At 37.3% G+C, this 12,514-nt stretch overlaps 1 protein-coding gene across 4 annotated transcripts; it reads left to right on the top strand.

The window, feature by feature from the left end:
• The first annotated feature begins 282 nt into the window (after positions 1-282).
• LOC132271943 (uncharacterized) lies at positions 283-6,879 on the top strand. Of its 4 annotated transcripts, none has more exons than XR_009469899.1 (6): positions 283-457; positions 4,975-5,028; positions 5,418-5,560; positions 5,689-5,753; positions 5,861-6,228; positions 6,351-6,877. XR_009469899.1 is itself a non-coding variant. In XM_059773446.1 (5 exons), the coding sequence occupies exons 1-4, from the start codon at positions 320-322 to the stop codon at positions 5,705-5,707; spliced, it is 354 nt and encodes a 117-aa protein (XP_059629429.1). In that variant the 5' UTR covers positions 290-319; the 3' UTR covers positions 5,708-5,753; positions 5,861-6,879. The 4 variants fall into 4 exon arrangements, 1 of the variants encoding a protein (XP_059629429.1); XR_009469900.1 differs by having other exon boundaries at positions 292-457; positions 6,171-6,228; positions 6,351-6,874; XR_009469901.1 differs by lacking the exon at positions 4,975-5,028 and having other exon boundaries at positions 286-457; positions 6,351-6,876.
• The last annotated feature ends 5,635 nt before the right edge of the window (positions 6,880-12,514 follow it).

Raw genomic sequence — 12,514 nt, 5'->3', positions numbered from 1 at the left:
AATATATTAAAAAAAAATGTAATATGATTGTATATTCTTATCTCCTTTTGCTAGAACAGAAAATATTAATTAACTAAACAAATTTAAACTTAGTTATTAGATACTAGTATAAAATCTCCCATGAATGATATAAATTCTCATTTACTATCTCCCTTTCTTATTATCTTATCTTTATTTATTAGTTGCATCTGTTGAAGCAATCTTTAATCTATTTTCTCACTCCTAATTATTTACTCCGACCCTCATTAGTAACTAAATTCTGCTATCACACCATCTCTACGCTTTAAAAAAAATTATTCCAAACGTGTCCCTCTATAAAATGAGTTTATTTTTTCCCACTCACGAACCAGAGACCATTTCCTCTCTGAATAGTTCAATAGGCCTCCAGCCTTCCTTCCCTTCTCCGACGTCGGTCACCGGCGACTTCCACTGGACTAACCACCGTCTCACACTCCAGGTATTTTACTTACCGATTTTATTTCTGTATTATATATTTATATTTTGGTGATTTTGTTATTGGGCTTCAATTATTGCGATTATTTTGATAATTAAAGGTGAGAGGTAGCATTGATAAATAGGACTATATATGAAGGAAAAATATGTTAAATTTACACAAATTCCATCATTTATTTGCAAAACAGTGATGTGCCAGAATTTCGTTATAATCATTTTTTCCCCCCCATTTTATAGATTTTTTTGTTCACAAGAATTGAACTACGACAGCATCCTTTTTTTGGTCTTGAACTTGTGCAGTAGTGAGTTGTATTCATTTCACATGTTAGTACTGCAACTCTTTGTGCTTTTTCTGATGGCTACCTAATACCTTCTTGTAAATAAATTCTTTTCAAATTATTAAAATTTTTGTCTTGGCACCTGTTGATCTCTGCATTCTTATTCCAGCTGGTCTCGTTGTTGGAAATGCTGTTTCTTGAGAGTTCAACATTTGGTACCATTGTTGTTCAAAACATTTCTTTTTCAATTTGGATTTATGACAGGGAGATCTACTATGGAGGCCATTTACTTAGTGATAGAAGAATGTAGAAGTAAGCAAACAGATTTACACATGGTTTTCATAGACTTAGAGAAGGCATATGCTAGAGTTTCAAGGGATATAATTTCGTGGGCCTTACATAGAAAACAAGTCCCCTTAAATCTTATGAACATTATTAAGGTTGTGTATGAGGATACCAAGACCAGGGTCCATACTGTTTGTGGAGAAACTAACGATTTCTCTGTGAAAGTGGGTTTACAGTTACACCAAGGATCGGTACTTAGCCCATACCTATTTACACTAGTCTTGGATGAGATAACGAAGTATATACAAAAAGACATCACATGGTGGATGTTTTTTGCGGATGACACAGTGTTGGTGGATACGTCTAAGGAAGACTTGAGTATCGAATTAGAGACATGGCGAAATGCACTAGAAACAAAAGGTTTAGAAATTAGTAAATCTAAAACAGAATATATATGGAATGTTAATTTAATAAAGAATCGGAAAGTAATGATTTAAAATTAGCAATCCAAGATCATATGGTCACTAAAAATCATCATTTTCGATACTTGGGATCAGTAATACAAGAAAATGGGGAAATAGATGATAATATTACTAGAAGGATTGGAATAGGATGGACTAAATGGAGACAAGTTAGTGGTATCTTATGTGATAAAAAAATACCAAAACAAGTTGAAAGGAAAATTTTATAGGACTGTTATTAGGCCAACTATATTATGTGGGGCAAAGTGTTGGGCGTTAAAAAGGAAACAAGAAGAGCACATTCACTTGACTGGTATGAGGATGTTGAGGTGGATGATAGGAGAGACAATAAAAGATGTTACTAATCAAAATGTGAGGGAGACTCTTGGCGTAGTTCCTCTTATTGACAAAATAAGTGAAAATAGACTTAGGTGGTATGGACACAGAGAAAGTAGACCCGTTGATGCCCCGTTAAAAAAGGAAAAGTACTTTGCATGGACGGTAAGAGAAAACGAGGATGACCAAAACTAACATGGAATGAAGTAATTAAAAATGATTTTAAAACATTAAATCTTAGAGGAGACATATTGTATAATAGAATAGAATGGAGACAGAGAATCCATTTGGCCGACCCAATTCATTTGGAAAAAAAAGGCAAGGATGATGATGATATATGGATTTAAATACACATGCTTCTAAATGCATATGTTAATATATACATGTAATTGTGCAAAAACAATGTTATGGAGTTCATTTTTTCAATTGAATTGAAAATTTAACTATCACTATATGTATTTTTTCTTGGTAGCACATGTACACACATTCATATATATATATATACACACACACACACATGCACGCACATATACTTATATATATACATATAATTTTGGGAAATCAACGTTTTGCAGTTCAAATTTCTGTTTGAATTGAAAATTTTGTTACCGTATTTCTTTCTTTCTTTATCGTTCTAATTTTTAATTTTTAATTTTTTTATAGACATTAAAGCCAAAAGTGTGAAGGAAGTCGTGTAGTGTAATGAGTGGGGATTCAACGTTTAGTAATTTATATCCATCCATAGTCATCAGAATTCAACTAAAAATACAATTACCGATAAATAAAATTCTAGTGTGCATTGTGCATGTTAAATCCATTAGGGACTGACAAATACTAGAACTCCCATCATACTAGATAATGGAACCCACATAAGGTAAAGCACAAATATTAGGAATTCAGGACTATCTAAGAAAATAATTTAAAAATTACTTAAGTGTCTTAATCCCTTAAACAATTCTCAAATGCTTGAATTAAAATCAATAGACCAAAGAAAAAGAATTGAATTAAATATATATTTATATATATTTTAAACTAGACTAGACTCTATGCCCCCAAACTTGAATTGGACAATGTCCTCACTGGGCAAAAATCAAAATCAAGAAAAATAACAACTACTAAGAAAAGAAAAACAAAGAACAAAATCACTTGGCAGGATATCTAGAATGGAGGCAGTGGAGCATCGGGATTAAGCCCATTGTGGATCATAAGAGCTCGCACAAGTCCATCATTGACCTTTGATCCTAACGAATCATCCTCTGTTCTTGACGAATTTCTTGAACTTCAGCTCGGAGTTGGGTCACCTCACCCACCAAATAATCATATGGATGCTCATCAATGTCATCAGCATCATCAGCGGCTGCCGCTTTCATACGCTCATAAAGGGGTTCATCCTCCAAGATCTGTCCAATAGCCAATTGATTGGGATTAATAGGCAACACCTGTTCTCCTTCCACAATTTTCCGAGCCTTCTCTCCAGGTGCAGCCACCACCTTAATATCCATGTGAGAGCGACTACGAATAAGTCAATCTCACCATAGCGAATGTCCCGCTTATAAGACAACTCGTCTGCTGCAACATTTTAGAAGTCGAAAAATAACGAATGCGAAAGGGAAAGCCCAATCTTTGTCATTATCTGGAGTTTTCTTGATCATGAAATCATAAAACTTTCTAATCTGCCCCCAGATGATTGCCGAAAAAGATATCCAATGGCCAAAATGTATAGCATGTAAGGCACGCGAAAAATCTTGCCGATGTTCAAACCGATGACCAAGGGGGCACACATTATGAATAAGAATGGCATCAGTGAACGATAAATGTAGTGGGACGGCCGATTTGGAAGTAGAATTATTCTTTGGCCCTGATAAAATGCAAGTAGAAAGGTGACTGATCATTAGAGGAATAGTCGGATCCTCTGGCATAGGAGTGAAAATTGACTCCAAGTTGGCCGGGATTTGGTGTGGACATCCCATAGCAGTGGCAATAGTCCATGGATCAATTAGGATCATAGTACCATCAAGGGATGAAAGTAGTACTCCCTGTTCATCTGGCTTGGGATGAAGATTCTGATAAAATACCTTGACCAACTTGGGGTAGATGAGTGCACTTGCCGGCTCAAAAGACAATCAGCTTGCCGGCACCGTAAATCCTCAATGAACCATTGAGTTTCTGGGATGGATGCAAATAAGATGGCTGTCAAAACCAAATTCATAATTAAGAGGTCGACCATGCCACCTCTCATCCACGGAGTCTCGAAGAGTTGGCGGCAATTCAGAAGATGGAGTTGGTCTTAAGCGGCTTGTAGAAGCACCACCTTGTGTTGCATTCTTCTTTCTTGAAGCCATTATGAAGAAAAATTCTTTGAGGCTTTTTGTCGAACAGTGGGTGGGCACCTCCAATTCCTTAAGAAATTGCCTTGAATGATTTGAATTTCTTCTCCAAATTGGCACACGAGATGGGTAATAAACTAATGGCAAGGGAAGTGGTTATGGTGAATGATAATTAGAGGAACAATCAATGGTATAATATGGTGAGGAAGGAAGAAGAAAGGAAAGTGGGTATGGGGAAGGAATTCTAATGGGGGTAGGATAGTTGGTTTAGAGAAATTTAGGCAGACGGAATTTGGTGAATGGAAGGTTTGCAAGATGGTAGTGGGTTTATGAAGACTTATGAATATATAGGGGGATGAGGAGTGGGGAAAGATGTAGAAGTGTATAGGAGAATGTATAGGTGGAGTGGGGAAAGCTGATTTTTTTATTTCATTTTATTTTTTATTTTTTTATTTTTTTATAACTGGCATATACACATATGCTTGGTGCCTTTTGATTGGTTGGAGCTAAGAAGGAAAACACTTCAACATGAAGTTTAACTGCAATTTTTTTTTTTTTTGATAATAAACATGAAGTTTAACTGCATTCTACTATGTTAATCTACATTCTAGTACTTTCACTAACTTTTTTGCATTTCAGCAATTTTAAGACTAATTGAACTCCACAAGGTCCACTTTAGGTGTTACAAATTTCATTCTCACCACAAAACCTATATATATATATATATATATATATATATTTGAAATGTACCACAAAACCTATATTGTTAAATATACGATTGTTTGTTTTCCATATGGATGATGTGATTATTGTTCTATATATACTTGACAATAGATTCTGGACAAGTTCTACCCTCTTCTTGCAACCCTGACGGAGATTCAAAAACAAGTACGTACATCCTTGTCTCATACTCTCATCCCCACCCTCAGGTTGTTGGTTTCGGATTGGTTTTCCCTCGTATAGTTTTTGTTAGCAAATGGAAACATGTATGTGCAGGCACTGTTAGAGTTCATACTTACATTTAACTAGCTATATTTTTTTTTATTAAGAGATTGTTGTGGTGGTATAATTTTTGTTTGCAAATGGAAACACGTATCTGCAGGCACTGCTAGAGTTCATGCTTACATTTAAATAGCTTAACTTATTTTACTAAGAGATTGTTTAGGTGGCATTTGGGATATATAGAGTCCACTATTTGGAAGTCCTATTTAGTAGATTTTGTAGAATGGGTAGTCTCATCTTATTTCTTTCACATTTTCACCGGTGTTTTCTTTCAGCACTATGAACCACTAATTGCAGAGGCAAAAAGTAGAAGGGAAAGTTCCAGATCCGAAGCAGTGGAGAAGGCTGTGGCTTCAAAGATGCAGGATATTCAATGTGAACTGGAAAAATTGGTTGAGGTACATAAAATGAAGAAGAGGTAAGTTTTCTTTTTACTCAATAGTCCAAGCATTTAGAGTCTGCACAATGTATCAAAGACTCCACGTCTATCTTATTTATATAGTCAGGCACAAGTCCTAACCCTTATTAACATCTCTCGTGTCTTAGACAAATAAAGAGCTTGTGAAAAACCTAGATGTCTTGCAGAAAATGGTCAAGGAACACAAGGAGAGGTACATTGTCTTCCCTCCAGTTTTGCATACATAATTACATATTAATGTTTTCTAATCATGATACTAATTAGGAGGTTTCTAAAATTAAATGTTGTCTGTGTTTGCAGACAACTGTTTGGTACTTGCTAATGATTTAGTTTGGTGCCGATATATATTTTCAAGCAGGAAAGTTCATCCATATTTATATTTATTTAATTTAATAATATACTGCCAAATGATGAATTCATCATCATCTTTTTTGTATTCCTCTTTATCTTGAATGCATGCTAAAAAGTAACAAGGCAATTGCTAAGAAAACACCCAATAATGGTGTGACGATGGTATGTGTGATGAGAGCTAATATGTGCTGCTAATCACGCGAGTATGAATGAGATGTGCCAATTTTGGACGATATTTTAATAATTCGTGTACTTTCAGGGATTATCCATCACTACTGAGGTCCAGAGATGAGAAGATAGCCGATCTGGAAGAACAGGTATTGGTGGTGGTGTTTTCTTATTTCAACATTGTGGTTAATTTTCACACCGTGGCAAATATCTGCTTGTATTTAATTCTTACATTGCTTGGCTTCATTGTAATTATGAATATTGGTCACAGATTAGAGTCTTAAAAGTCTATCTTGAAGGCCAAAGGACACTTGCCAACATGACCGATTCAGATGGCATCAAAGGGGAAACCCTTGCCCCGCCAATTCCAGAAGGCGCACCAAGTTGAGTCGAAGTAGGAACTAATAGATAAAATGTGCATTTGCTGAGTGGTTTTCTTCTACCGGAAATGATGAAACAGATATTGGTGTCTTTCTTTTTCTTTTTTTTTTTTTGGTATATATCATTTCCTTGTTTTTTTTTTTTTATGTGTAATGTTTTGTTCATTAACAAAGTTTGCAAAAATTGAAAAACAATTCCATCATTTCAGATTTCTACCGAACATTCTTGTCTGGAACTAATGTCATTGGTCATCAATAGTCCACTTGAGGGCTGCCACAGTTGTGGTACAACACTAGCAGTTAGTTGCCTGCAATAGGCATATTGTATAAGCAGATCGAAAAGTTATGGATATTAATGAAACAAAATTACAATGCAACTTTCTAGGCGCACATGACTTGTTACCTTCCTAGTTGAGCTTCGATCATTCCTTTGCCGTTTCCACAGCTTGTGAACAGCATTGCCTGCTAGTGCCAGAATTTGTATACATCAACCTAGAAACCTGGACGAAATGGACAGAAGCATTAAGAAGTGATAATTCAATAGTTTCTTATACGCTTGAACAGATTGGATCCATACCCTCATTGCCGTTAAATTGTCTGGGAGCCTTAGGGAGCGGCATTGTGATTTCTGTCAGTTTCCAAATCCTAGATTTATCTACTGTTTCATCAGCAATTAATTCTGGGGGTTATCCCCATTCTAAATGCACAAAGCATATCTACATCTAAGAGCGCATAGATATCTATGTCATATGAAACAATATGCATGTATTACATTAACAACATCAACAAATGAAGATGCTCCTTTTGTAATCCAGATTCCCCATGATGGAGAGAGTAATACTTACCATTGCAACCATGGATGACATTGGAGCAGCTCGATCAACGATGCTTGATCCAACAGTTGCATTAGGAGCACCAAACCTGCTCATTGTGGGAGCCTGTACATATATGAAGCAACTCTGTCTAGAAGGATTTACAGAAACTCTACGCAGAACCAAACGTGTCCAATTACCTTCACCACAGCTGCAGAGGCAACTCTAGAAGGATCAAATGAGCGATTTTCCACAGTTCGTAGTATCCAAATGCCATCTGCATTTGCTAGAATTTGTAGAAACAGCCAACAATATACCTTCCTTGTTAAATCGGATACAGGGAGAATCCTGGTTAAATAATTAAAAACCATGAGACTTGGTTACGAGGGATTTTTTGAAAAAAGAAATATATTGAACAACACATATCTTACATTTACCGTTAGTCCACCCTCTGCATCAGTGGTTGTCAATAAGTTAACACTGTCCATGTCCCAAAATTTGACCCTGAACTCATCACCAGCAGCCAAGAATCGATTTTTTGTGGTATCAAATTAATTGAACAGCTCCAGCAGATCGCTTGCCAAGACCATGATATGTACGCTTGACGGCTCCCTTGCTTTCATTCCATTACACAATGAATGAATCTCTTTCTTTATTGGTCCCACGTGAGAACAACCTATGAGTTGCCCATCATATAGGTGTATTTGCAATTGGGTTTTGAAGAGCTTAAACCTACATCGGTTGTGTTGCAACTTGCTGATCAATTATGAAACAATCACGCGAGATAATTGAAGATATTCTCATTAAAGTGGACAAGTTCTCTTTTTCGGTAGACTTTCTTGTTCCTGATACAGAGGCTGTCCACGATCCCAATAGATGTATTCCAGTGATCCTTGGTCGTCCATTTTTAATTTTTAGTTACAGCAAATGCCAACATTAATTGTAGAACTGAGGTTATTGATATTTCTTTTGGTAACATGAAGGTCAAATTAAACATTTTCAACACCACTCCATATTCTTCGGAAAAAGATGACTGAATCCTCATCAATGATATTTCTTTTGAGAACATGAAAGTCAAATTAAACATTTTCAACACCACTCCATATTCTTCGGAAAAAGATGAGTGTTTCCTTATCAATGTAATTGATGAGGATTCAGTCATAGTCTTTCCAACAAAAGAATCTCTTCCTTTGATTTCGATTTCTCCTCCTTGTTCTTCTCTTGAGTCTACTCACAAACTTGAGCCTAAGCCACCACCGAATAAGCTTAATATTCTTTCTTAGGTCCCAACAGTGGCGGATCCAAACTTGAGCCTAAGCCACCACCGAATAAACTAGAGATGTTATTTTTAACATTCATCACTTATATGGTAATATTGTTCTAATCCTTTTTTATTTTTTATTTTTGTTCTCGTTGCACATTGAGGACAATGTACAGTTTGTAAGACAATATAATTGTAAATTTGTTGATTAATTCCACACTTTTTGAAAAAATTTGTAATTTTTGAATGGTAGAGTTGAAAGCATGTGGTTTTTAGCAATGATTTTTTTTGTTTCTATGTGAAGTTAGTTTGGTATCCTAAAACAATTTTTAATATATTAATACATCATGTATGTAGTATTAATGCTATTTTGGGGATAAATTGAATTTTTTTGACATTGTGTTTCCACGTAGTGGTCCACATTATTGGTGTTTCCACATTCTCATGATTTCCGCCTTCTAGAGTACTTCACCTTCACATGAGCTGTAACGACCCTAGCTGATGCAAAAATTTTAAAAAAATTCGGCATAACCTACCCTAAAAATGGGCCTTCAACAACCTGTCCCAATACACAAAACACATAAAATCATCTAGCATCCCATTCATCCGTTCATTATACCTTAACATAGTTCCTTTCATGGTAGAACATCCACACACCAATTAATCTAAATTATCATAATTACAGTCCCAAAATACATGGTTAAGATTTAAAATCCCTGTCTTACAACGTTACATGATACAATTGCATGGAAACATATACCATAATTCCACTAGTTTCATTTACATCAAACAAAAGATAAGTTCGTTCTTAAGTTACAAGGCCATGAATACTAACTTAGTTACATTTCCACAACTATGAATATACATAGAATGGTTAAAATACAAAATAGCAAACAACCTTTTAACAACTTTCAAGTTTGCGGAGGATTGTCATCCGCCGTTTCTTTGCCATGACCTGAAAATAATAATAAGTATGCAGGGTGAGCTATATGCTCAGTAGGTGACACTTAAGACACGCATCTTGTGTCCCCGTGAATCCAAACATAGAATAGGTCCATGGGAATGGAGATCATACAATATCGGGATAATACAACATTCCAATCAAACTCAAGTACAAACAATGCAATGCCATGAAATGCGAATGCATGCCGATGTCGCTCCCCGTTTTCACATTTAAAATCCATCACTTTCAAACTGTTAATATAACCCGCCCTTTGGTGACCCCGCAGCGACACGAGAGGAGGATTGGCTAGTGTCCCTGACCCTTGGTAACCCCGCGGCGTCATTATGGGGCCCAGCTAGCTCAACCACGCTAGGGCGACTCCCTAGTCCCCTCTAGGCTATATTAACACTCCGGCCCTTTGGTACCCCCGCGGCGACCGGGTTTTCCAAAAACACTGTCATCAAAATACTTTTCCCCAAAACTCCCTATTTTCATTTTAAAAACAATTTTCCCAATCATGTCTCATGGTATGCATGTACATCATGTTCTTAATGCCATGGAAGTGAAGGCTTTCACATTATACAATTGTGCATACATTACAAGTACTCTAGGAAAATTACATATGCCATCCCATATCATTCTAGCAAGTTTTACAACAATATAAACATGGTAAATCAATTTATTAGACAAGGAAATTAGTCAAATAAACATATTCTCATACAACTCAAGTAACACATTTAATCATAACCTCACATATAACACTTACATCATATTTAATACAATTAATTCAAAAATAAGCATGCTTTTCAACAATTTAGGAGGTATAATTTACAAAAGAGCAAGAACATCATGAGTTAAGGGCCCCTACCTCAAGATTGCACAAAACCCTTAAAATAGGTCCTTAAATTCAAGCTCCCAAAGAGGACCAAAAGCTGGAATTTCTGGTACTAACACGTAGAGCTCGTCGTGCTAGTCGTTTTGCCTCAAACGGCACCTAAATCCGCCAAGAATTGAGAGAGAAATCAAGGATTGAAGTTGAAAAAGAAAAAAGAAAAGAAAAAAAACAGAAATAGCGAGAGAGAGACATAAGCTGCCCGAGAGAGAAAGCAAATTGGAATTAAATGGGTCTGTAATGACCCTTATATCTCAGGTGGGCCCCACAGTTGAAAAGTCATTATACTAATTATATATATAGATAAGTCAAAAACTTTACATTCTCCCAAATTTTAAAAGGTTTCGTCCCCGAAATCAAGACATACCTGGAGAAGAAAACAACTCTGGATACTTGGAGCGAACCTCTTGTTCGAGCTCCCAAGTAGCCTCCTCGACTCCGTGGTGTCTCCAAAGGACTTTCACCATTGACATCGTCTTGTTCCTCAACACCTTTTGTTGTGTGTCAAGAATCTGAACTGGTCCTTCCTCGTAGGAAACATCCTCATCAATGTCTACATCAACCTAACTCAAAATGTGAGATGGATCTGGCTCGTACTTCTGTAACATCGATACATGAAAAACATTGTGGACCCTGTCCAACTGTGGTGGTAAAGCAAGTCTGTAGGCAACCTCTCCTACACGGTCCAAAATCTCAAATGGTCCAATGAATCGTGGCGACAACTTGCCACTTTTTCCGAATCTCATCAATCCCTTCCGTGGAGAAACCCGAAGAAAAACGTGGTCTCCCACCTCAAAGGATAACGACCGTCTCCGCTTATCCGCATAACTCTTCTGTCGGCTCTGAGCTGTAAATAACCTCTGTCTTATCAACTTAATCTTCTCAGTAGTCTCGAGAACAATGTCAGGTTCTAAGGCGGCTGTCTCACCTACCTCAGTCCAACAAACAGGAGACCTACAAAGTCTACCATACAACGCCTCAAATGGAGCCATTTGAATGCTCGCCTGATAACTGTTGTTGTAGGCAAATTCAATAAGTGGAAGGTGATCCTCCCAACTACCACCCAAGTCAAGCACACATGCCCGAAGCATATCCTCCAAAATCTGGATAGTACGCTCCGACTGACCGTCAGTCTGTGGATGGAATGCCGTATTCAGGTGCAACGCTGAGCCAAACGCTGCTTGAAGTCCTTCCCAGAACTTCGAAGTGAACTTAGCATCCCTATCTGAAACAATGGTTACTGGAACTCCATGCAACCTTACAATCTCCTTCACATAAGGAACACCAAGCTTCTCTGCATCATCTGTTGCCTTAATAGGCAAAAAGTGAGCCGTTTTGGTCAATCTGTCAATGATGACCCATACGGACTCATTGCCCCTTCGTGACCTTAGAAGACCTGTCACAAAATCCATAACAATATGCTCCCATTTCCATTGCGCTACAGGTAATGGTTGCAACAAACCGGCTGGTCTCTGATGTTCGGCCTTCACCTGCTGACAGGTAAGGTATCTAGCCACAAACTGTGCAACATCTTTCTTCATCCCGTTCCACCAATACTAATGTCTCAAATTGTGATACATCTTGGTACCACCTGGATGAACTGCAAAGCGGGAAGTGTGAAACTCCCGTAGGACGTCCTCACGACAAACCGTAGGAACCACTAACAAACCCCTGAACTATAGACCCCCCATCTGTATATAAAGCCCAATCTTTCACTGTCTCACCACTAGAGATCAAAGCGTGAATGGCATCTAAATCCAGGTCCTGTCTCTGTGACTCAATCACTCGTACAACAAGAGTAGGCTGAGCCATAAGACTAAACAAGAATGCCGGCTCGCTGTCAACATCGTCATCAAAACAATACAATCCCATCTCTGCCAAATCCTTAAGCATCTTCCACTTCCGAATAACCAGACAGGCCAAAGTTCCACGAGATTTTTGGCTTATGGCATCTGCTACCACATTTGCCTTGCCCGGATGATACTGCAAGTCAAAATTATAATCTTCCAAGAATTCAACCCATCTTCTCTGTCTATTGTTCAAGTCCTTTTGGGAGAAAAGGTACTTGAGACTTTTATGATCCGAGTACACCTCGAATCTTTCACCATACAAGTAGTGTCTCCAACACTTCAAAGCAAACACAACTG

Source organism: Cornus florida, unplaced genomic scaffold (genome assembly GCF_030987335.1).
Source record: "Cornus florida cultivar Cherokee Brave unplaced genomic scaffold, ASM3098733v1 CherokeeBrave_3.0.0_Hap2_Chr08, whole genome shotgun sequence".
In the NCBI taxonomy this organism is placed as follows: Eukaryota; Viridiplantae; Streptophyta; class Magnoliopsida; order Cornales; family Cornaceae; genus Cornus; species Cornus florida.
The sequence above is the reverse complement of the archived record's forward strand: the minus strand, read 5'-3'. Positions and strand labels throughout refer to the sequence as shown.

What these genes read in the sequence shown, in the direction of transcription:
- LOC132271943 (XM_059773446.1), top strand. Translation starts at nt 320, where the DNA reads ATGAGTTTATTTTTTCCCACTCACGAACCAGAGACCATTTCCTCTCTG. An exon ending in ACCACCGTCTCACACTCCAG is followed by an intron (nt 458 to 4,974) that starts GTATTTTACTTA and finishes ACTTGACAATAG; the next exon opens with ATTCTGGACAAGTTCTACCC. An exon ending in TGACGGAGATTCAAAAACAA is followed by an intron (nt 5,029 to 5,417) that starts GTACGTACATCC and finishes GTTTTCTTTCAG; the next exon opens with CACTATGAACCACTAATTGC.